Below are 24590 nucleotides of genomic sequence, written 5' to 3'. Positions count from 1 at the left end.
ATGTTTTATTTGATCAGCGGGTTGAACAAATAAAAACTGACCTGATTCCCCCATCCACTTACTAGAGGTTGAAGGGGGAATCCTTCCCGTTAAACTATTGTATTCTGACACTTGGTAGTCTTTCTTGTTGTTTGAATACACTGATCAACAATTCAGGCTATAGCAACTTAGGTTGACTTCTGTACAACCACAGAGGCCATACATGGATTAAAATTCAAATGATCCCTGCTGAACTGGCTACATTTTGATCCATGTATGGCTATCTTCAATGTCTTTCTGTTGCTAGAATGCAGGTGGCTTCTAAAGAAGCCTCCTCGTACCATTCTATTGCTAAGATTCAGATGGCTTTTCAATAAGTCAACTAGTGTCCTTCCATTGCTAGGATGAAGATTGCTGCTCAGTGTCTTTCTGTTGCTAATGCACAGGGAGCCTCTCAATGAAACAACCGTTCCTTCCGTTGCTAGGATGCAGGCTGCTTCTTAAAGCTGCTTAGTGTCCTTCCATTGCCAGGATGTAGGGGGCTTCTCAGTGAGGCCCCTTAGGGTCCTTCTGTTGCAGGGATGCAGGCAGCTTTTTAACTAAGCCACCTAGTGTTCTTTCGTTACTAGGATCAGGATGCAGGTGCGTCTTAAAGCTGCTTAGTGTCCTTCTGTTGCTAGGATGTAGGCGGGTTTCTCAATTAAGCCATTTATGCCCCGTACACATGTGCAGATTATCTGAAGACTTTTGTCTTCAGATTTACCTTTTCTATTTAGTGCAAGGGCCTGCTGGATTGCATACAAATTGAAAGTGTTTAGGTTTGACCTCATATTATATGGTTTTGGTAAGTCTGCAGACAAAAGTCTTCAGATAATCTGCACGTGTGTACAGGGCATTAGTTCCCTAATAACGGAAGGATAATATGCAGTTTCTCTGAGAATCCACATGCATCATAGCAAAAGAATGACAAATGCAGCTTCCTTTAGAATCCACCTGCCTCACAACAATGGAAGAACAGTAGGGAGTGTCTATGAGAAGGCATCTGTGTCCTAGCAACAGAAGGACAAAATGTAGCTTTCTTGAAAATCCACTAGTGTCATGGCGGACCTTCAGTGTTCCTTGTCGGGAACTTGCCGGAAAATGACGTCAAAAGTGACGTCATCGCGGCTCCGGCCAATCACACCCCCGGAGCCGCCGAACCCAGAAGAGATGCTGAGGGATCATGTCAGCTCCCACAGCGGTGTCCGGGGGTCCGTGTCGGGGCTTCGTTCTAAGGTAAGTAATTCATAATGAGCTAGCATGCGATGCTTACTAGCTCATTATGCCTTTGTCTTGCAGGGTTTTTTTTTTTTGTCATTAGAGTTTACTACCGCTTTAAAGAGGTTGTAAACCCCAATTTTTGTTTTGCAACCTGAAAGACAAACGCATAATGAGCTAGTATGCACAGCATACTAGCTCATTATGAAATACTTACCTTAGAACGAGCCCCCGCCGTGCCGCCCACTTACCTCTATGACGGGCGACATGTTCAGTCGCCTGTCTTCCGGGTTTGCGGCATCCGGCGATCTGATTGGCCGGAGCCGCGGTGACGTCACTCCCGTGCATGCGCGCGGGAGCCGACGGGTCACGGCACGGGGCTCTGAAGGAACGGCACGATCAGCCGTTCCTTCAGAGCGCATGCGCCAGTGACGTCACTGGCTACATTAAAGGTAAATATCTCCTAAACTGTACATGTTTAGGAGATATTTACAGTACCTATAGGTAAGCCTTATCATAGGATCACCTATAGGTACAACATGCAGAGGAGGGTTTACTTCCTCTTTAACAGCAGGAGGACACTAAGAAGCAATCTGGCAGGTGTTCTAACAATTCCTTAATCCATCCCCCCCAAAAAAAAAAAAAAAAAAATGTCTTTAGATACAATTGTAGCAGCTCAGGGGTTTACAAGTTCCATTATACAGCATAACTCAGAAAAACAATTCCTCCAGTCACCGCTGGGTGTCCTCGTTTCCTCTTCCAGCCCGCACTGACCACTATTCCCAGCTTCAGGATAAGTTTGTCCCTCCGGCCGCGCCGTCCGTCACGTGACACAAACAGGAAGTGTCGCCGGCGTGTAGCGGCTGAAGCGATGGCCCCGGATCCCTGGTGGGTAAATGAGGCTGTGGCAGCCCGAAGAGAGGAGGGGGAAGGGGTGCTGGTTCAGGGGAACCCTCCTTAGCATGCTGGGAGTTGTTGTTCTTCTAGTTGTCCAGTAGCTGGGGAGTCAGGAGAAGTCTCCCCCTATGTTTTATGGCTGCCCACCACCTAAAACCAGTTCAGGGGAGTTTTACTGGTGTCAGAGCGCGTTCGCTGTGCGCAGGGCGTCATCGTGTCCTCGCCTTCTCTCATTGGTCCTCGCCAGCCGCTGAGCCGTGGGGGCCTCATCCCTGTGTAAGCTCTGTCAGAGCTTACACATGAGGTAATGACCGCCCCTCCCCCGTGTGACCACCAAACATGGCACCCGGGAGGAGGGGTAGGGAATGAAGACGCGTGGTTCTCCATACCTGGAAGTACGATCGCGTCATAGAGCCCCAAAGAGCCAGGAAATGCGCGGCTTCATGCACACAGGGCCGGCCTTAGGGGTGTGCGAGCCGAGCACGGGGCGCCATGGGCAACCGGGGCGCCGCGCCGCCATCACAGCAATCAGTTACTCACAGCCAGGACTGTCTGAAGATCAACACAGCCGGCCCGACAGGTACACTGTGCATGTGCCACCGCCGCTTGGGAAAGCTCGTACACACTATTCTTGGGCCGACGGCGCATGCGCGGTTATGTGTTGGCGCCGGGCAGGAACCATTTTTAAATGCAAGGCGCCTCACCGAACGGTAAGTGAGACCCCTCCGCAGCCCCTGCATCTCCTCAAGAGAATCTCCTGTACCATGCCCACAGCCCTGCACCATGCCCGCGGCCCCTGCATCTCCTGCACCATGCCCGCGGCCCCTGCATCTCCTGCACCATGCCTGCGGCCCCTGCATCTCCTGCACCATGCCTGCGGCCCCTGCATCTCCTGCACCATGCCCGTGGCCCCTGCATCTCCTGCACCATGCCTGCGGCCCCTGCATCTCCTGCACCATGCCTGCGGCCCCTGCATCTCCTGCACCATGCCCGCGGCCCCTGCATCTCCTGCACCATGCCCGCGGCCCCTGCATCTCCTGCACCATGTCCGCGGCCCCTGCATCTCCTGCACCATGTCCGCGGCCCCTGCATCTCCTGCACCATGCCTGCGGCCCCTGCATCTCCTGCACCATGCCTGCGGCCCCTGCATCTCCTGCACCATGCCTGCGGCCCCTGCATCTGCTGCACCATGCCTGCGGCCCCTGCATCTCCTGCACCATGCCTGCGGCCCCTGCATCTCCTGCACCATGCCCGCAGCCCCTGCATCTCCTGCACCATGCCCGCAGCCCCTGCATCTCCTGCACCATGCCTGCGGCCCCTGCATCTCCTGCACCATGCCTGCGGCCCCTGCATCTCCTGCACCATGCCTGGTGACCAGGGGGCGAGAGGTGAGGATGGGGGGGGGGGGGGTTAGGGGTGCCACAAGATTAGCTCGCACAGGGCACCTGAACACCCAAGGCTGGGCCGGCATGCACAGATGTCTACGAGTCGCACCCGAAACCACCAAAAGAAGCGCAGGAGCCACTTTTTCCAATCGATCGAATTTTGGGGCGCAACTTTGAAGACATCTGTGTGGTTTCATGCCCAGGTGTCTATGCGAGTCGCACCTAAAATCTGCAAAAGTATCGCAGGAACCATTTTTTCCAATCGATGTGGCATTGCCAACAATAGGGTGGGACTTGTCATGTGATTCGGATGTGTCAGATTGCACCGGTGTGAACAGGGGCTGCAGCAACTTGTCAGGCGATATACACGATTCTATACCCGCAGTTGTTCCACCCAGGAAAGAATCCAAGACCTTCTTATAGCAATCTACTGAGCCAGAATCACCTCTGGAGGGAGTCTATTCCACATTTTCACAGCTCTTACTGTGAAGAAACCTTTCTGTATTTGGAGACGAAATCTGTTTTCCTCTAGACATAAAGAGCGCCCCCTTATCCTCTGTGATGACCTTAAAGTGAATAACTCAACACCAAGTTCACTATATGGACCCCTTATGTATTTATACATGGAGATCATATCCCCCCTTATGTATTTATACATGGAGATCATATCCCCCCTTATGTATTTATACATGGAGATCATATCCCCCCTCATGTATTTATAGATGGTGATCATATCCCCCATTATGTATTTATACATGGAGATCATATCCCCCCTCATGTATTTATACATGGTGATCATATCCCCCATTATGTATTTATACATGGAGATCATATCCCCCCTTATGTATTTATACATGGAGATCATATCCCCCCCTTTGTATTTATACATGGAGATCATATCCCCCCTTATGTATTTATACATGGAGATCATATCCCCCCTTATGTATTTATACATGGAGATCATATCCCCCCTTATGTATTTATACATGGAGATCATATCCCCCCCTTATGTATTTATACATGGAGATCATATCCCCCCTTATGTATTTATACATGGAGATCATATCCCCCCTTATGTATTTATACATGGTGATCATATCCCCCCCCTTATGTATTTATACATGGAGATCATATCCCCCCTTATGTATTTATACATGGTGATCATATCCCCCCTTATGTATTTATACATGGAGATCATATCCCCCCCTATGTATTTATACATGGAGATCATATCCCCCCTTATGTATTTATACATGGAGATCATATCCCCCCTTATGTATTTATACATGGAGATCATATCCCCCCCTTTGTATTTATACATGGAGATCATATCCCCCCCTTATGTATTTATACATGGAGATCATATCCCCCCTTATGTATTTATACATGGAGATCATATCCCCCCCTTATGTATTTATACATGGAGATCATATCCCCCCCTTATGTATTTATACATGGAGATCATATCCCCCCTTATGTATTTATACATGGAGATCATATCCTTCCTTATGTATTTATACATGGAGATCATATCCCCCCTTATGTATTTATACATGGTGATCATATCCCCCCTTATGTATTTATACATGGAGATCATATCCCCCCTTATATATTTATACATGGAGATCATATCCCCCCTTATGTATTTATACATGGAGATCATATATTCCCCCTTATGTATTTATACATGGAGATCATATCCCCCCCTTTGTATTTATACATGGTGATCATATCCCCCCTTATGTATTTATACATGGAGATCATATCCCCCCTTATGTATTTATACATGGAGATCATATCCCCCCTTATGTATTTATACATGGTGATCATATCCCCCCTTATGTATTTATACATGGTGATCATATCCCCCCTTATGTATTTATACATGGTGATCATATCCCCCCTTATGTATTTATACATGGAGATCATATCCTTCCTTATGTATTTATACATGGTGATCATATCCCCCCTTATGTATTTATACATGGTGATCATATCCCCCCTTATGTATTTATACATGGAGATCATATCCCCCCTTATGTATTTATACATGGTGATCATATCCCCCCTTATGTATTTATACATGGAGATCATATCCTTCCTTATGTATTTATACATGGAGATCATATCCCCCCTTATGTATTTATACATGGTGATCATATCCCCCCTTATGTATTTATACATGGAGATCATATCCCCCCTTATATATTTATACATGGAGATCATATCCCCCCTTATGTATTTATACATGGAGATCATATATTCCCCCTTATGTATTTATACATGGAGATCATATCCCCCCCTTTGTATTTATACATGGTGATCATATCCCCCCTTATGTATTTATACATGGAGATCATATCCCCCCTTATGTATTTATACATGGAGATCATATCCCCCCTTATGTATTTATACATGGAGATCATATCCCCCCTTATGTATTTATACATGGAGATCATATCCCCCCTTATGTATTTATACATGGAGATCATATCCCCCCTTATGTTATTATACTTTGTGTACATTACACCTCCCCATGTGATTTGGTGTCAGTAGAGAACGGATCGATGTATGACTGAGTTTCATTTTATTCTGGATGCAGGTTATCGACATACGATGACACTTATCACCTCGCCCAGGAGATCGCTGAGAAAGTCCATGAGAGGGACCGATATTTGCGGAATGGAGAGAACCCGGCCAGGGTAAAGTCTTGTGGGGGGTAAAGGGAGGAATTTTGCTTAATTTTGAACCCATTCGTTATAGCAGGAGTTTTATCCTGGGCTGCATCAGCATTATGGTTGCCCTCAGCAGTTTTATCTATAAAGATTACATGTCTCAGCAGGGGATCTGCTGAACGGGGGTACTAAGGAGCAGGGGATCTGCTGAACAGAGATACTAAGGAGCAGGGGATCTTCTGAACAGAGATACTAAGGAGCAGGGGATCTGCTGAACGGGGATACTAAGGAGCAGGGGATCTGCTGAACGGGGGTACTAAGGAGCAGGGGATCTGCTGAACAGAGATACTAAGGAGCAGGGGATCTTCTGAACAGAGGTACTAAGGAGCAGGGGATCTGCTGAACGGGGGTACTAAGGAGCAGGGGATCTGCTGAACAGAGATACTAAGGAGCAGGGGATCTTCTGAACAGAGATACTAAGGAGCAGGGGATCTGCTGAACGGGGATACTAAGGAGCAGGGGATCTGCTGAACGGGGGTACTAAGGAGCAGGGGATCTGCTGAACGGGGATACTAAGGAGCAGGGGATCTTCTGAACAGAGATACTAAGGAGCAGGGGATCTTCTGAACAGAGGTACTAAGGAGCAGGGGATCTGCTGAACGGGGGTACTAAGGAGCAGGGGATCTGCTGAACGGGGGTACTAAGGACCAGGGAGACTGCTGAACGGGGATACTAAGGAGCAGGGGATCTGCTGAACGGGGGTACTAAGGAGCAGGGGATCTTCTGAACAGAGATACTAAGGAGCAGGGGATCTGCTGAACAGAGGTACTAAGGAGCAGGGGATCTGCTGAACAGAGGTACTAAGGAGCAGGGGATCTGCTGAACGGGGGTACTAAGGAGCAGGGGATCTGCTGAACGGGGGTACTAAGGAGCAGGGGATCTGCTGAACGGGGGTACTAAGGAGCAGGGGATCTGCTGAACGGGGGTACTAAGGAGCAGGGGATCTGCTGAACAGAGATACTAAGGAGCAGGGGATCTGCTGAACAGAGATACTAAGGAGCAGGGGATCTGCTGAACAGAGATACTAAGGAGCAGGGGATCTGCTGAACAGAGGTACTAAGGAGCAGGAGATCTGCTGAACAGAGGTACTAAGGAGCAGGGGATCTGCTGAACAGAGGTACTAAGGAGCAGGGGATCTGCTGAACGGGGGTACTAAGGAGCAGGGGATCTGCTGAACGGGGGTACTAAGGAGCAGGGGATCTGCTGAACGGAGATACTAAGGAGCAGGGGATCTGCTGATGAGGAAGGGGAGGAGATTCATGCAGATAGCAGAGGAAGGAGGGGGGAGGGGGAGGAGACTCATGCAGATAGCAGAGGAAGGAGGAGGAGGAGACTCATGCAGATAGCAGAGGAAGGAGGAGGAGGAGACTCATGCAGATAGCAGAGGAAGGAGGAGGAGGAGACTCATGCAGATAGCAGAGGAAGGAGGAGGAGGAGACTCATGCAGATAGCAGAGGAAGGAGGGGGAGGAGACTCATGCAGATAGCAGAGGAAGGAAGCAGCAGATAGAAATGACACTCAGTGCTCTGGACTGAGATAAGTAACACTATAGAGGGAAATGCTTTGTTCAGATTTCATGTCTGAGGTTTACAACCACTTTTTAACCTCTTCACAGCCGCACTATAGCCGTATGACTGTTACAGGGTGGTCACACATTGCCGGGAGACGTTATTTGACGTCCTCAAGTGATCGCACTTGTTGCGCGCAGCCTGGGGTGCACATCTGTAGACAGCTGTGATTAGCTCTGTCCTCGGGGCACAGCTGAGCACAGATTGTGGTGAAGAACCAATCACAGCTGATCAGAGTAAACCGGATTTGCCGGTTATCGGCATTCCTTTCCTTATGCGGACAGCATGTGAGGAGAGGAGATAATCTGGGTAGTTATCATCAGTAGTGTCCATCAGTGCTGCCTGTCAGTGTCGGTGAGTGCTGCCTGTCAGTGCCTGTCAGTGTCGGTGAGTGCTGCCTGTCAGTGTCGGTGAGTGCTGCCTGTCAGTGTCGGTGAGTGCTGCCTGTCAGTGTCGGTGAGTGTTGCCTGTCAGTGTCGGTGAGTGCTGCCTGTCAGTGTCGGTGAGTGCTGCCGATCAGTGAAGGAAAAAAAATAGTAGTTTACACAATTTTATAACCAAAGCTAAGAAAACCTTTTCTCACTTGTTTAGCAGGATGTGACTTTGGGGGGGATGTGACTTTGGGGGGGGTATGACTTTGGGGGGATGTGACTTTGGGGGGGTATGACTTTGGGGGGATGTGACTTTGGGGGGGGATGTGACTTTGGGGGGGGTATGACTTTGGGGGGGGGAGGGATGTGACTTTGGGGGGGATGTGACTATGGGGGGGGTATGACTTTGAGGGGGGATGTGACTATGGGGGGGGGTATGACTTTGAGGGGGGATGTGACTTTGGGGGGGGATGTGACTTTGGGGGGGGATGTGACTTTGGGGGGGGTATGACTTTGGGGGGGGGGATGTGACTTTGGGGGGGGTATGACTTTGGGGGGGGGGATATGACTTTGGGGGGGGATGTGACTTTGGGGGGGGGGTGTGACTTTAGGAGGATATGAGTGTGATAGAGAAGTAATATGAGATGTGAAGATGCAGGTAATGTGGACGCACACACGAGGCTCCGGGTGGAAATCTCCTCTATAATTATCAGCCTTTGTATAGTAAACATTCCCCAGTTTCTGATTTATTTTCTTTCCATCATCAAATTCCCAAAATGTAAATATAATTAGTAATCGGGTCGCAGCTGACGCGCGTTCAACTCCTGAACTTAAAACCCAACTCCAGGCTCAGCCTAAAGTTTTATATTCTTCTGCAAAGTTGCAATGTACAGCCTGATCCCCGGGGGGAGGGGAGACTGAGGAAATGCCACCTCCTCCTTCTACAAAGTTACAATGTACGGCCTGATCACCGGGGGATGGGGAGACTGAGGAAATGCTGCCTGCAGCAGAGTGATGACATCATCTCAGCCTCGGGAAGTCACTGTCTGGAGCACAAAGATGTTTTTTGAATGATAAAGTTGGAGTTTTCCTCCAGTGATAGAGCTGTGGGTTGTTATAGGAATGAGGGGAGCTCCGTATCTGTTCAGCGATCGATGAACTCTTCAGGTTTTATAGATTTTTTGTTTCTTCAGCAGTGGGAATGAATGGGTGAGAGCTGCACATTGCCGGGGCGGGGGGGGGGGGGGGGGAGTCACCGCCTCCATGTGCCGGGGGAGGAGGGGGGGGGGGTAGTCACCGACTCCATGTCTTGCTTCCACTGTAAACAACAGTCGGCAGTGTTTGTGGTGACAACAATGGCTGCCCGGCCAACCGTCACAAGAAGGTGAAATCGCCCGGAAATTGGGGAGAAAGTTATTATCTGCGGCGTTTTTTGTATCCACTTCAGAGCTTTGTTGTTACATTCCATACAATGTGACCGATGTCATTACCAACATCCACCATGTTTGTGGTTGGAAATGAGGTTGGGAGCGCCTCGTAAAAATGGTCGTCTTCTTTGGATGTTCGTCATTGACACCCACCCACAACCGTCATTGTCACCCTCATTGACACCCACCCATGACCGTCATTGACACCCTCGTTGACACCCACCCACGACCCTCATTGACACCCTCCCACGACCGTCATTGACACCCACCCACGACCGTCATTGACACCCACCCACGTTTAGTCATTGACACCCTCCACAAAGAGAGTAAGTCACAAAAGGTCATTGCTAAAGAAACTGGCTGTTCACAGAGTGCTGTATCCAAGCATAATAATGGAAAGTTGAGTGGAAGGGAAAAGTGTGATAGAAAAAAGGAGCACAAGTAACAGGGATAACTGCAGCCTTGAGAGGATTGTGAAGCAAAGGCCATTCAAGAATTTGGGGGAGATTCACAAGGAGTGGACTACAGCTGGTGTCAGTGCTTCAAGAGCCACCACACACACAGACATATCCAGGACATGGACTACAACTGTCTCATTCCTTGTGTCACCCCACTCCTGTATCACAGACAACGTCAGAAGCGTCCTACCTGAGCTAAAGAGAAAAAGGACTGGACTGTTCCTCAGTAATCCAAAGTCCTCTTTTTGGATGAAAGTAAATTTTGAATTTAATTTGGAAATGAAGGTCCCAGAGTCTGGAGGAGGAGTGGAGAGGCACAGAATCCAGGTTACATGAGGTCCAGTGTGAAGTTTCCACAGTCAGTGATGATTTGGGGGGCCGTGTCATCTGCTGGTGTTTGTCCACCAAAGTCAGTGCAGTCCTCTAGCAGGAAATTCTAGAGCTCTTCATGCTTCCCTCTGCTGACCAGCTTTATGGAGATGTTTATTTAATTTCCCAGCCGGACTTGGCACCGCCCACATTGCCAAATCTACCAATACCTGGTCACATAATCATGGGATCACTGTGCATGATTGGCCAGCAAACTCGTCTGACCTAAACCCCATAGAGAATCTGTGGGGTATTGTCAGGAGGAAGATGAGAGACACCAAACCCAACAATGCAGAGGAGCTGAAAACCGCTATCAAAGCAACCTGGGCTTCCATAATACCTCAGCAGTGCCACAGGCTGATCACCTCCATGCCACGCCGCATTGATGCAGTAATTCATGCAAAAGGAGCCCCGACCAAGTATTGAGTGCATCCTATACTGTACATGGACAGACTTCTCCTATACTGTACATGGACAGACTTCTCCCCCTATACTGTACATGGACAGACTTCTCCTCCTATACTGTACATGGACAGACTTCCCATCCTATACTGTACATGGACAGACTCCTCCTCCTATACTGTACATGGACAGACTCCTCCCCCTATACTGTACATGGACAGACTTCCCATCCTATACTGTACATGGACAGACTTCTCCTCCTATACTGTACATGGACAGACTTCTCCCCCTATACTGTACATGGACAGACTTCTCCTCCTATACTGTACATGGACAGACTTCCCATCCTATACTGTACATGGACAGACTCCTCCTCCTATACTGTACATGGACAGACTTCTCCCCCTATACTGTACATGGACAGACTTCCCATCCTATACTGTACATGGACAGACTCCTCCTCCTATACTGTACATGGACAGACTTCTCCCCCTATACTGTACATGGACAGACTTCCCATCCTATACTGTACATGGACAGACTTCTCCCCCTATACTGTACATGGACAGACTTCTCCCCCTATACTGTACATGGACAGACTTCCCATCCTATACTGTACATGGACAGACTTCTCCTATACTGTACATGGACAGACTTCTCATCCTATACTGTACATGGACAGACTTCCCATCCTATACTGTACATGGACAGACTTCTCCCCCTATACTGTACATGGACAGACTTCTCCCCCTATACTGTACATGGACAGACTTCCCATCCTATACTGTACATGGACAGACTTCTCCTCCTATACTGTACATGGACAGACTTCTCCCCCTATACTGTACATGGACAGACTTCTCCTCCTATACTGTACATGGACAGACTTCTCCCCCTATACTGTACATGGACAGACTTCTCCTCCTATACTGTACATGGACAGACTTCTCCTCCTATACTGTACATGGACAGACTTCTCCTCCTATACTGTACATGGATAGACTTCTCCTATACTGTACATGGACAGACTTCCCCCCCTATACTGTACATGGACAGACTTCTCCTCCTATACTGTACATGGACAGACTTCTCCTCCTATACTGTACATGGACAGACTTCCCATCCTATACTGTACATGGACAGACTTCTCCTATACTGTACATGGACAGACTTCTCATCCTATACTGTACATGGACAGACTTCCCATCCTATACTGTACATGGACAGACTCCTCCTCCTATACTGTACATGGACAGACTCCTCCCCCTATACTGTACATGGACAGACTTCCCATCCTATACTGTACATGGACAGACTTCTCCTCCTATACTGTACATGGACAGACTTCTCCCCCTATACTGTACATGGACAGACTTCTCCTCCTATACTGTACATGGACAGACTTCCCATCCTATACTGTACATGGACAGACTCCTCCTCCTATACTGTACATGGACAGACTTCTCCTCCTATACTGTACATGGACAGACTTCTCATCCTATACTGTACATGGACAGACTTCTCCCCCTATACTGTACATGGACAGACTTCCCATCCTATACTGTACATGGACAGACTCCTCCTCCTATACTGTACATGGACAGACTTCTCCCCCTATACTGTACATGGACAGACTTCCCATCCTATACTGTACATGGACAGACTTCTCCCCCTATACTGTACATGGACAGACTTCTCCCCCTATACTGTACATGGACAGACTTCCCATCCTATACTGTACATGGACAGACTTCTCCTATACTGTACATGGACAGACTTCTCATCCTATACTGTACATGGACAGACTTCCCATCCTATACTGTACATGGACAGACTTCTCCCCCTATACTGTACATGGACAGACTTCTCCTCCTATACTGTACATGGACAGACTTCTCCCCCTATACTGTACATGGACAGACTTCTCCCCCTATACTGTACATGGACAGACTTCCCATCCTATACTGTACATGGACAGACTTCTCCTCCTATACTGTACATGGACAGACTTCTCCCCCTATACTGTACATGGACAGACTTCTCCTCCTATACTGTACATGGACAGACTTCTCCCCCTATACTGTACATGGACAGACTTCTCCTCCTATACTGTACATGGACAGACTTCTCCTCCTATACTGTACATGGACAGACTTCTCCTCCTATACTGTACATGGATAGACTTCTCCTATACTGTACATGGACAGACTTCCCCCCCTATACTGTACATGGACAGACTTCTCCTCCTATACTGTACATGGACAGACTTCTCCTCCTATACTGTACATGGATAGACTTCTATACTGTACATGGACAGACTTCCCCCCCTATACTGTACATGGACAGACTTCTCCTCCTATACTGTACATGGACAGACTTCTCCCCCTATACTGTACATGGACAGACTTCTCCTCCTATACTGTACATGGACAGACTTCCCATCCTATACTGTACATGGACAGACTTCTCCTCCTATACTGTACATGGACAGACTTCCCATCCTATACTGTACATGGACAGACTTCTCCTCCTATACTGTACATGGACAGACTTCTCCCCCTATACTGTACATGGACAGACTTCTCCCCCTATACTGTACATGGACAGACTTCTCCCCCTATACTGTACATGGACAGACTTCCCATCCTATACTGTACATGGACAGACTTCTCCCCCTATACTGTACATGGACAGACTTCTCCTCCTATACTGTACATGGACAGACTTCTCCCCCTATACTGTACATGGACAGACTTCTCCCCCTATACTGTACATGGACAGACTTCTCCTCCTATACTGTACATGGACAGACTTCTCCTCCTATACTGTACATGGACAGACTTCTCCCCCTATACTGTACATGGACAGACTTCCCATCCTATACTGTACATGGACAGACTTCTCCCCCTATACTGTACATGGACAGACTTCTCCTCCTATACTGTACATGGACAGACTTCTCCCCCTATACTGTACATGGACAGACTTCTCCCCCTATACTGTACATGGACAGACTTCTCCTCCTATACTGTACATGGACAGACTTCTCCTCCTATACTGTACATGGACAGACTTCTCCCCCTATACTGTACATGGACAGACTTCTCCCCCTATACTGTACATGGACAGACTTCTCCTCCTATACTGTACATGGACAGACTTCTCCTCCTATACTGTACATGGACAGACTTCTCCTCCTATACTGTACATGGACAGACTTCTCCTCCTATACTGTACATGGACAGACTTCCCCTCCTATACTGTACATGGACAGACTTCCCATCCTATACTGTACATGGACAGACTTCTCCTCCTATACTGTACATGGACAGACTTCTCCTCCTATACTGTACATGGACAGACTTCCCATCCTATACTGTACATGGACAGACTTCTCCTATACTGTACATGGACAGACTTCTCATCCTATACTGTACATGGACAGACTTCCCATCCTATACTGTACATGGACAGACTTCTCCCCCTATACTGTACATGGACAGACTTCTCCCCCTATACTGTACATGGACAGACTTCCCATCCTATACTGTACATGGACAGACTTCTCCTCCTATACTGTACATGGACAGACTTCTCCTCCTATACTGTACATGGACAGACTTCTCCTCCTATACTGTACATGGACAGACTTCTCCCCCTATACTGTACATGGACAGACTTCTCCTATACTGTACATGGACAGACTTCTCCTCCTATACTGTACATGGACAGACTTCTCCTCCTATACTGTACATGGACAGACTTCTCCTCCTATACTGTACATGGACAGACTTCTCCTCCTATACTGTACATGGACAGACTTCTCCCCCTATACTGTACATGGACAGACTTCTCCCCCTATACTGTACATGGACAGACTTCTCATCCTATACTGTACATGGACAGACTTCTCCTCCTATACTGTACATGGATAGACTTCTCCCCCTATACTGTACATGGACAGACTTCTCCCCCTATACTGTACATGGACAGACTTCTCCCCCTATACTGTACATGGACAGACTTCTCCCCCTATACTGTACATGGACAGACTTCTCCTCCTATACTGTACATGGACAGACTTCTCCCCCTATACTGTACATGGACAGACTTCTCCTCCTATACTGTACATGGACAGACTTCTCATCCTATACTGTACATGGACAGACTTCTCATCCTATACTGTACATGGACAGACTTCTCCTCCTATACTGTACATGGATAGACTTCTCCCCCTATACTGTACATGGACAGACTTCTCCCCCTATACTGTACATGGACAGACTTCTCCCCCTATACTGTACATGGACAGACTTCTCCCCCTATACTGTACATGGACAGACTTCTCCCCCTATACTGTACATGGACAGACTTCTCCCCCTATACTGTACATGGACAGACTTCCCATCCTATACTGTACATGGACAGACTTCTCCTCCTATACTGTACATGGATAGACTTCTCCTATACTGTACATGGACAGACTTCTCCTCCTATACTGTACATGGATAGACTTCTCCTATACTGTACATGGACAGACTTCCCCTCCTATACTGTACATGGACAGACTTCTCCTCCTATACTGTACATGGACAGACTTCTCCCCCTATACTGTACATGGACAGACTTCCCATCCTATACTGTACATGGACAGACTTCTCCTCCTATACTGTACATGGACAGACTTCCCATCCTATACTGTACATGGACAGACTTCTCCCCCTATACTGTACATGGACAGACTTCTCCCCCTATACTGTACATGGACAGACTTCTCCCCCTATACTGTACATGGACAGACTTCTCCCCCTATACTGTACATGGACAGACTTCTCCCCCTATACTGTACATGGACAGACTTCCCATCCTATACTGTACATGGACAGACTTCTCATCCTATACTGTACATGGACAGACTTCCCATCCTATACTGTACATGGACAGACTTCTCCCCCTATACTGTACATGGACAGACTTCTCCTCCTATACTGTACATGGACAGACTTCTCCCCCTATACTGTACATGGACAGACTTCTCCCCCTATACTGTACATGGACAGACTTCTCCCCCTATACTGTACATGGACAGACTTCTCCTCCTATACTGTACATGGACAGACTTCTCCCCCTATACTGTACATGGACAGACTTCTCCTATACTGTACATGGACAGACTTCTCCCCCTATACTGTACATGGATAGACTTCTCCTATACTGTACATGGACAGACTTCTCCTCCTATACTGTACATGGACAGACTTCTCCTCCTATACTGTACATGGACAGACTTCTCATCCTATACTGTACATGGACAGACTTCTCCCCCTATACTGTACATGGACAGACTTCTCCCCCTATACTGTACATGGATAGACTTCTCCTCCTATACTGTACATGGACAGACTTCCCATCCTATACTGTACATGGACAGACTTCCCATCCTATACTGTACATGGACAGACTTCTCCCCCTATACTGTACATGGACAGACTTCTCCTCCTATACTGTACATGGACAGACTTCCCCTCCTATACTGTACATGGACAGACTTCTCATCCTATACTGTACATGGACAGACTTCTCCCCCTATACTGTACATGGACAGACTTCTCCCCCTATACTGTACATGGACAGACTTCTCCCCCTATACTGTACATGGACAGACTTCCCCTCCTATACTGTACATGGACAGACTTCCCCTCCTATACTGTACATGGACAGACTTCTCCCCCTATACTGTACATGGACAGACTTCTCATCCTATACTGTACATGGACAGACTTCTCCTATACTGTACATGGACAGACTTCTCCTCCTATACTGTACATGGACAGACTTCTCCTCCTATACTGTACATGGACAGACTTCCCATCCTATACTGTACATGGACAGACTTCTCCTATACTGTACATGGACAGACTTCCCATCCTATACTGTACATGGACAGACTTCTCCCCCTATACTGTACATGGACAGACTTCTCCTATACTGTACATGGACAGACTTCTCCCCCTATACTGTACATGGACAGACTTCTCCTATACTGTACATGGACAGACTTCTCCTCCTATACTGTACATGGACAGACTTCTTATCCTATACTGTACATGGACAGACTTCTCATCCTATACTGTACATGGACAGACTTCTCCCCCTATACTGTACATGGACAGACTTCTCCCCCTATACTGTACATGGACAGACTTCTATACTGTACATGGACAGACTTCTCCTATACTGTACATGGACAGACTTCTCCTCCTATACTGTACATGGACAGACTTGTCCTATACTGTACATGGACAGACTTCTCCCCCTATACTGTACATGGACAGACTTCTCCTCCTATACTGTACATGGACAGACTTCTCCTCCTATACTGTACATGGACAGACTTCTCCTATACTGTACATGGACAGACTTCCCATCCTATACTGTACATGGACAGACTTCTCCTCCTATACTGTACATGGACAGACTTCTCCCCCTATACTGTACATGGACAGACTTCTCCCCCTATACTGTACATGGACAGACTTCTCCCCCTATACTGTACATGGACAGACTTCTCCTCCTATACTGTACATGGACAGACTTGTCCTATACTGTACATGGACAGACTTCTCCCCCTATACTGTACATGGACAGACTTCTCCTCCTATACTGTACATGGACAGACTTCTCCCCCTATACTGTACATGGACAGACTTCTCCCCCTATACTGTACATGGACAGACTTCTCCTCCTATACTGTACATGGACAGACTTCTCCCCCTATACTGTACATGGACAGACTTCTCCTCCTATACTGTACATGGACAGACTTCTCCCCCTATACTGTACATGGACAGACTTCCCATCCTATACTGTACATGGACAGACTTCTCCCCCTATACTGTACATGGACAGACTTCTCCTCCTATACTGTACATGGACAGACTTCTCCCCCTATACTGTACATGGACAGACTTCTCCCCCTATACTGTACATGGACAGACTTCTCCTCCTATACTGTACATGGACAGACTTCTCCCCCTATACTGTACATGGACAGACTTCTCCTATACTGTACATGGACAGACTTCTCCCCCTATACTGTACATGGATAGACTTCTCCTATACTGTACATGGACAGACTTCTCCTCCTATACTGTACATGGACAGACTTCTCCTCCTATACTGTACATGGACAGACTTCTCCCCCTATACTGTACATGGACAGACTTCTCCCCCTATACTGTACATGGACAGACTTCCCATCCTATACTGTACATGGATAGACTTCTCCTATACTGTACATGGACAGACTTCTCCTATACTGTACATGGACAGACTTCTCCTCCTATACTGTACATGGACAGACTTCTCCCCCTATACTGTACATGGACAGACTTCTCCTCCTATACTGTACATGGACAGACTTCTCCTCCTATACTGTACATGGACAGACTTCCCATCCTATACTGTACATGGACAGACTTCTCCCCCTATACTGTACATGGACAGACTTCTCCCCCTATACTGTACATGGATAGACTTCTCCTATACTGTACATGGACAGACTTCTCCTCCTATACTGTACATGGACAGACTTCTCCCCCTATACTGTACATGGACAGACTTCTCCTCCTATACTGTACATGGACAGACTTCTCCTCCTATACTGTACATGGACAGACTTCTCATCCTATAATGTACATGGACAGACTTCTCCTCCTATACTGTACATGGACAGACTTCTCATCCTATACTGTACATGGACAGACTTCCCATCCTATACTGTACATGGACAGACTTCTCCCCCTATACTGTACATGGACAGACTTCTCCCCCTATACTGTACATGGATAGACTTCTCCTATACTGTACATGGACAGACTTCTCCCCCTATACTGTACATGGACAGACTTCTCCCCCTATACTGTACATGGACAGACTTCCCATCCTATACTGTACATGGACAGACTTCTCCCCCTATACTGTACATGGACAGACTTCTCCCCCTATACTGTACATGGACAGACTTCTCCCCCTATACTGTACATGGACAGACTTCTCCCCCTATACTGTACATGGACAGACTTCCCATCCTATACTGTACATGGACAGACTTCTCCTCCTATACTGTACATGGACAGACTTCTCCCCCTATACTGTACATGGAAAGACTTCTCCTCCTATACTGTACATGGACAGACTTCTCCTCCTATACTGTACATGGACAGACTTCTCCCCCTATACTGTACATGGACAGACTTCCCATCCTATACTGTACATGGACAGACTTCTCCCCCTATACTGTACATGGACAGACTTCTCCTCCTATACTGTACATGGACAGACTTCTCCTCCTATACTGTACATGGACAGACTTCTCCCCCTATACTGTACATGGACAGACTTCTCCTCCTATACTGTATTTGGACAGACTTCTCCTCCTATACTGTACTACTGTACATGGACAGACTTCCCCTCCTATACTGTACATGGACAGACTTCTCATCCTATACTGTACATGGACAGACTTCTCCTCCTATACTGTACATGGACAGACTTCTCATCCTATACTGTACATGGACAGACTTCTCCTCCTATACTGTACATGGACAGACTTCTCCTCCTATACTGTACATGGACAGACTTCTCCTCCTATACTGTACATGGACAGACTTCCCATCCTATACTGTACATGGACAGACTTCCCATCCTATACTGTACATGGACAGACTTCCCATCCTATACTGTACATGGACAGACTTCTCCTATACTGTACATGGACAGACTTCTCCTCCTATACTGTACATGGACAGACTTCCCATCCTATACTGTACATGGACAGACTTCTCCTCCTATACTGTACATGGACAGACTTCTCCTATACTGTACATGGACAGACTTCTCCCCCTATACTGTACATGGACAGACTTCTATACTGTACATGGACAGACTTCTCCTCCTATACTGTACATGGATAGACTTCTCCTATACTGTACATGGACAGACTTCCCCCCCTATACTGTACATGGACAGACTTCTCCTCCTATACTGTACATGGACAGACTTCTCCCCCTATACTGTACATGGACAGACTTCCCATCCTATACTGTACATGGACAGACTTCTCCTCCTATACTGTACATGGACAGACTTCCCATCCTATACTGTACATGGACAGACTTCTCCCCCTATACTGTACATGGACAGACTTCTCCCCCTATACTGTACATGGACAGACTTCTCCCCCTATACTGTACATGGACAGACTTCTCCTCCTATACTGTACATGGACAGACTTCTCCCCCTATACTGTACATGGACAGACTTCCCATCCTATACTGTACATGGACAGACTCCTCCTCCTATACTGTACATGGACAGACTTCTCCCCCTATACTGTACATGGACAGACTTCCCATCCTATACTGTACATGGACAGACTCCTCCTCCTATACTGTACATGGACAGACTTCTCCCCCTATACTGTACATGGACAGACTTCCCATCCTATACTGTACATGGACAGACTTCTCCCCCTATACTGTACATGGACAGACTTCCCATCCTATACTGTACATGGACAGACTTCTCATCCTATACTGTACATGGACAGACTTCTCATCCTATACTGTACATGGACAGACTTCCCATCCTATACTGTACATGGACAGACTTCTCCCCCTATACTGTACATGGACAGACTTCTCCCCCTATACTGTACATGGACAGACTTCTCCCCCTATACTGTACATGGACAGACTTCCCATCCTATACTGTACATGGACAGACTTCTCCTCCTATACTGTACATGGACAGACTTCTCCTCCTATACTGTACATGGACAGACTTCTCCCCCTATACTGTACATGGATAGACTTCTCCTATACTGTACATGGACAGACTTCTCCCCCTATACTGTACATGGATAGACTTCTCCTATACTGTACATGGACAGACTTCTCCTCCTATACTGTACATGGACAGACTTCTCCCCCTATACTGTACATGGACAGACTTCTCCCCCTATACTGTACATGGACAGACTTCTCCTCCTATACTGTACATGGACAGACTTCTCCTCCTATACTGTACATGGATAGACTTCTCCTATACTGTACATGGACAGACTTCCCCCCCTATACTGTACATGGACAGACTTCTCCTCCTATACTGTACATGGACAGACTTCTCCTCCTATACTGTACATGGATAGACTTCTCCTATACTGTACATGGACAGACTTCCCCCCCTATACTGTACATGGACAGACTTCTCCTATACTGTACATGGACAGACTTCTCCCCCTATACTGTACATGGACAGACTTCCCATCCTATACTGTACATGGACAGACTTCTCCTCCTATACTGTACATGGACAGACTTCCCATCCTATACTGTACATGGACAGACTTCTCCTCCTATACTGTACATGGACAGACTTCTCCCCCTATACTGTACATGGACAGACTTCTCCCCCTATACTGTACATGGACAGACTTCTCCCCCTATACTGTACATGGACAGACTTCCCATCCTATACTGTACATGGACAGACTTCTCCCCCTATACTGTACATGGACAGACTTCTCCTCCTATACTGTACATGGACAGACTTCTCCCCCTATACTGTACATGGACAGACTTCTCCCCCTATACTGTACATGGACAGACTTCTCCTATACTGTACATGGACAGACTTCTCCTCCTATACTGTACATGGACAGACTTCCCATCCTATACTGTACATGGACAGACTTCTCCTCCTATACTGTACATGGACAGACTTCCCATCCTATACTGTACATGGACAGACTTCTCATCCTATACTGTACATGGACAGACTTCCCCCCCTATACTGTACATGGACAGACTTCTCCTCCTATACTGTACATGGACAGACTTCTCCTCCTATACTGTACATGGACAGACTTCCCATCCTATACTGTACATGGACAGACTTCTCCTATACTGTACATGGACAGACTTCTCATCCTATACTGTACATGGACAGACTTCCCATCCTATACTGTACATGGACAGACTTCTCCCCCTATACTGTACATGGACAGACTTCTCCCCCTATACTGTACATGGACAGACTTCCCATCCTATACTGTACATGGACAGACTTCTCCTCCTATACTGTACATGGACAGACTTCTCCTCCTATACTGTACATGGACAGACTTCTCCCCCTATACTGTACATGGACAGACTTCTCCTCCTATACTGTACATGGATAGACTTCTCCTATACTGTACATGGACAGACTTCTCCTCCTATACTGTACATGGACAGACTTCTCCTCCTATACTGTACATGGACAGACTTCTCCTCCTATACTGTACATGGACAGACTTCTCCTCCTATACTGTACATGGACAGACTTCTCCCCCTATACTGTACATGGACAGACTTCTCCCCCTATACTGTACATGGACAGACTTCTCCTCCTATACTGTACATGGACAGACTTCTCATCCTATACTGTACATGGACAGACTTCTCCTCCTATACTGTACATGGATAGACTTCTCCCCCTATACTGTACATGGACAGACTTCTCCCCCTATACTGTACATGGACAGACTTCTCCCCCTATACTGTACATGGACAGACTTCTCCCCCTATACTGTACATGGACAGACTTCTCCCCCTATACTGTACATGGACAGACTTCTCCCCCTATACTGTACATGGACAGACTTCTCCTCCTATACTGTACATGGACAGACTTCTCCCCCTATACTGTACATGGACAGACTTCTCCCCCTATACTGTACATGGGCAGACTTCTCCCCCTATACTGTACATGGATAGACTTCTCCCCCTATACTGTACATGGACAGACTTCCCATCCTATACTGTACATGGACAGACTTCCCATCCTATACTGTACATGGACAGACTTCTCCCCCTATACTGTACATGGACAGACTTCTCCTCCTATACTGTACATGGACAGACTTCTCCCCCTATACTGTACATGGACAGACTTCTCCTCCTATACTGTACATGGACAGACTTCTCCCCCTATACTGTACATGGACAGACTTCTCCTATACTGTACATGGACAGACTTCTCCTCCTATACTGTACATGGACAGACTTCTCATCCTATACTGTACATGGACAGACTTCTCCTCCTATACTGTACATGGATAGACTTCTCCTATACTGTACATGGACAGACTTCTCCTCCTATACTGTACATGGATAGACTTCTCCTATACTGTACATGGACAGACTTCCCCCCCCTATACTGTACATGGACAGACTTCTCCTCCTATACTGTACATGGACAGACTTCTCCCCCTATACTGTACATGGACAGACTTCCCATCCTATACTGTACATGGACAGACTTCTCCTCCTATACTGTACATGGACAGACTTCTCCATCCTATACTGTACATGGACAGACTTCTCCCCCTATACTGTACATGGACAGACTTCTCCCCCTATACTGTACATGGACAGACTTCTCCCCCTATACTGTACATGGACAGACTTCTCATCCTATACTGTACATGGACAGACTTCTCCCCCTATACTGTACATGGACAGACTTCTCCCCCTATACTGTACATGGACAGACTTCTCCTCCTATACTGTACATGGACAGACTTCTCCCCCTATACTGTACATGGACAGACTTCTCCTATACTGTACATGGACAGACTTCTCCCCCTATACTGTACATGGATAGACTTCTCCTATACTGTACATGGACAGACTTCTCCTCCTATACTGTACATGGACAGACTTCCCATCCTATACTGTACATGGACAGACTTCTCCCCCTATACTGTACATGGACAGACTTCTCCCCCTATACTGTACATGGATAGACTTCTCCTCCTATACTGTACATGGACAGACTTCCCATCCTATACTGTACATGGACAGACTTCCCATCCTATACTGTACATGGACAGACTTCTCCCCCTATACTGTACATGGACAGACTTCTCCTCCTATACTGTACATGGACAGACTTCCCCTCCTATACTGTACATGGACAGACTTCTCATCCTATACTGTACATGGACAGACTTCTCCCCCTATACTGTACATGGACAGACTTCTCCCCTATACTGTACATGGACAGACTTCTCCTCCTATACTGTACATGGACAGACTTCCTCCTATACTGTACATGGACAGACTTCTCCTATACTGTACATGGACAGACTTCTCCCTATACTGTACATGGACAGACTTTTCATCCTATACTGTACATGGACAGACTTCTCCTATACTGTACATGGACAGACTTCTCCTCCTATACTGTACATGGACAGACTTCTCCTATACTGTACATGGACAGACTTCCCTCCTATACTGTACATGGACAGACTTCTCTCCTATACTGTACATGGACAGACTTCTCCCTATACTGTACATGGACAGACTTCTCCTCCTATACTGTACATGGACAGACTTCTCCTCCTATACTGTACATGGACAGACTTCTCCTATACTGTACATGGACAGACTTCTCCTATACTGTACATGGACAGACTCTCTCCTATACTGTACATGGACAGACTTCTCCTATACTGTACATGGACAGGACTTCTCATCCTATACTGTACATGGACAGACTTCTCATCCTATACTGTACATGGACAGACTTCTCCCCCTATACTGTACATGGACAGACTTCTCCCCCTATACTGCTACATGGACAGGGGGATCTTCTATTTAAACTTGTTAAACATGGGACAGACTTCACCTATA

The 24590-nt window shown here is 47.1% G+C and overlaps 1 protein-coding gene across 1 annotated transcript in view; it reads left to right on the top strand.

Annotated features, from left to right (window-relative positions):
• The first annotated feature begins 2049 nt into the window (after positions 1-2049).
• STX8 (syntaxin 8) overlaps positions 2050-24590 on the top strand; it is a 287648-nt gene continuing 265107 nt past the window's right edge. The window contains exons 1-2 of the mRNA XM_082271484.1: positions 2050-2124; positions 6121-6220. Of these exons, the coding sequence (XP_082127610.1) occupies positions 2108-2124; positions 6121-6220 (117 nt within the window). The 5' untranslated portion in view covers positions 2050-2107. The remainder of the gene's footprint in view (positions 2125-6120; positions 6221-24590) is intronic.

The sequence above is a fragment of the Pelophylax lessonae genome (assembly GCF_965119305.1).
Source record: "Pelophylax lessonae genome assembly, chromosome: 11".
NCBI classification, from domain to species: domain Eukaryota; kingdom Metazoa; phylum Chordata; class Amphibia; order Anura; family Ranidae; genus Pelophylax; species Pelophylax lessonae.
This window is presented reverse-complemented; position numbering and strand designations above follow the sequence as displayed.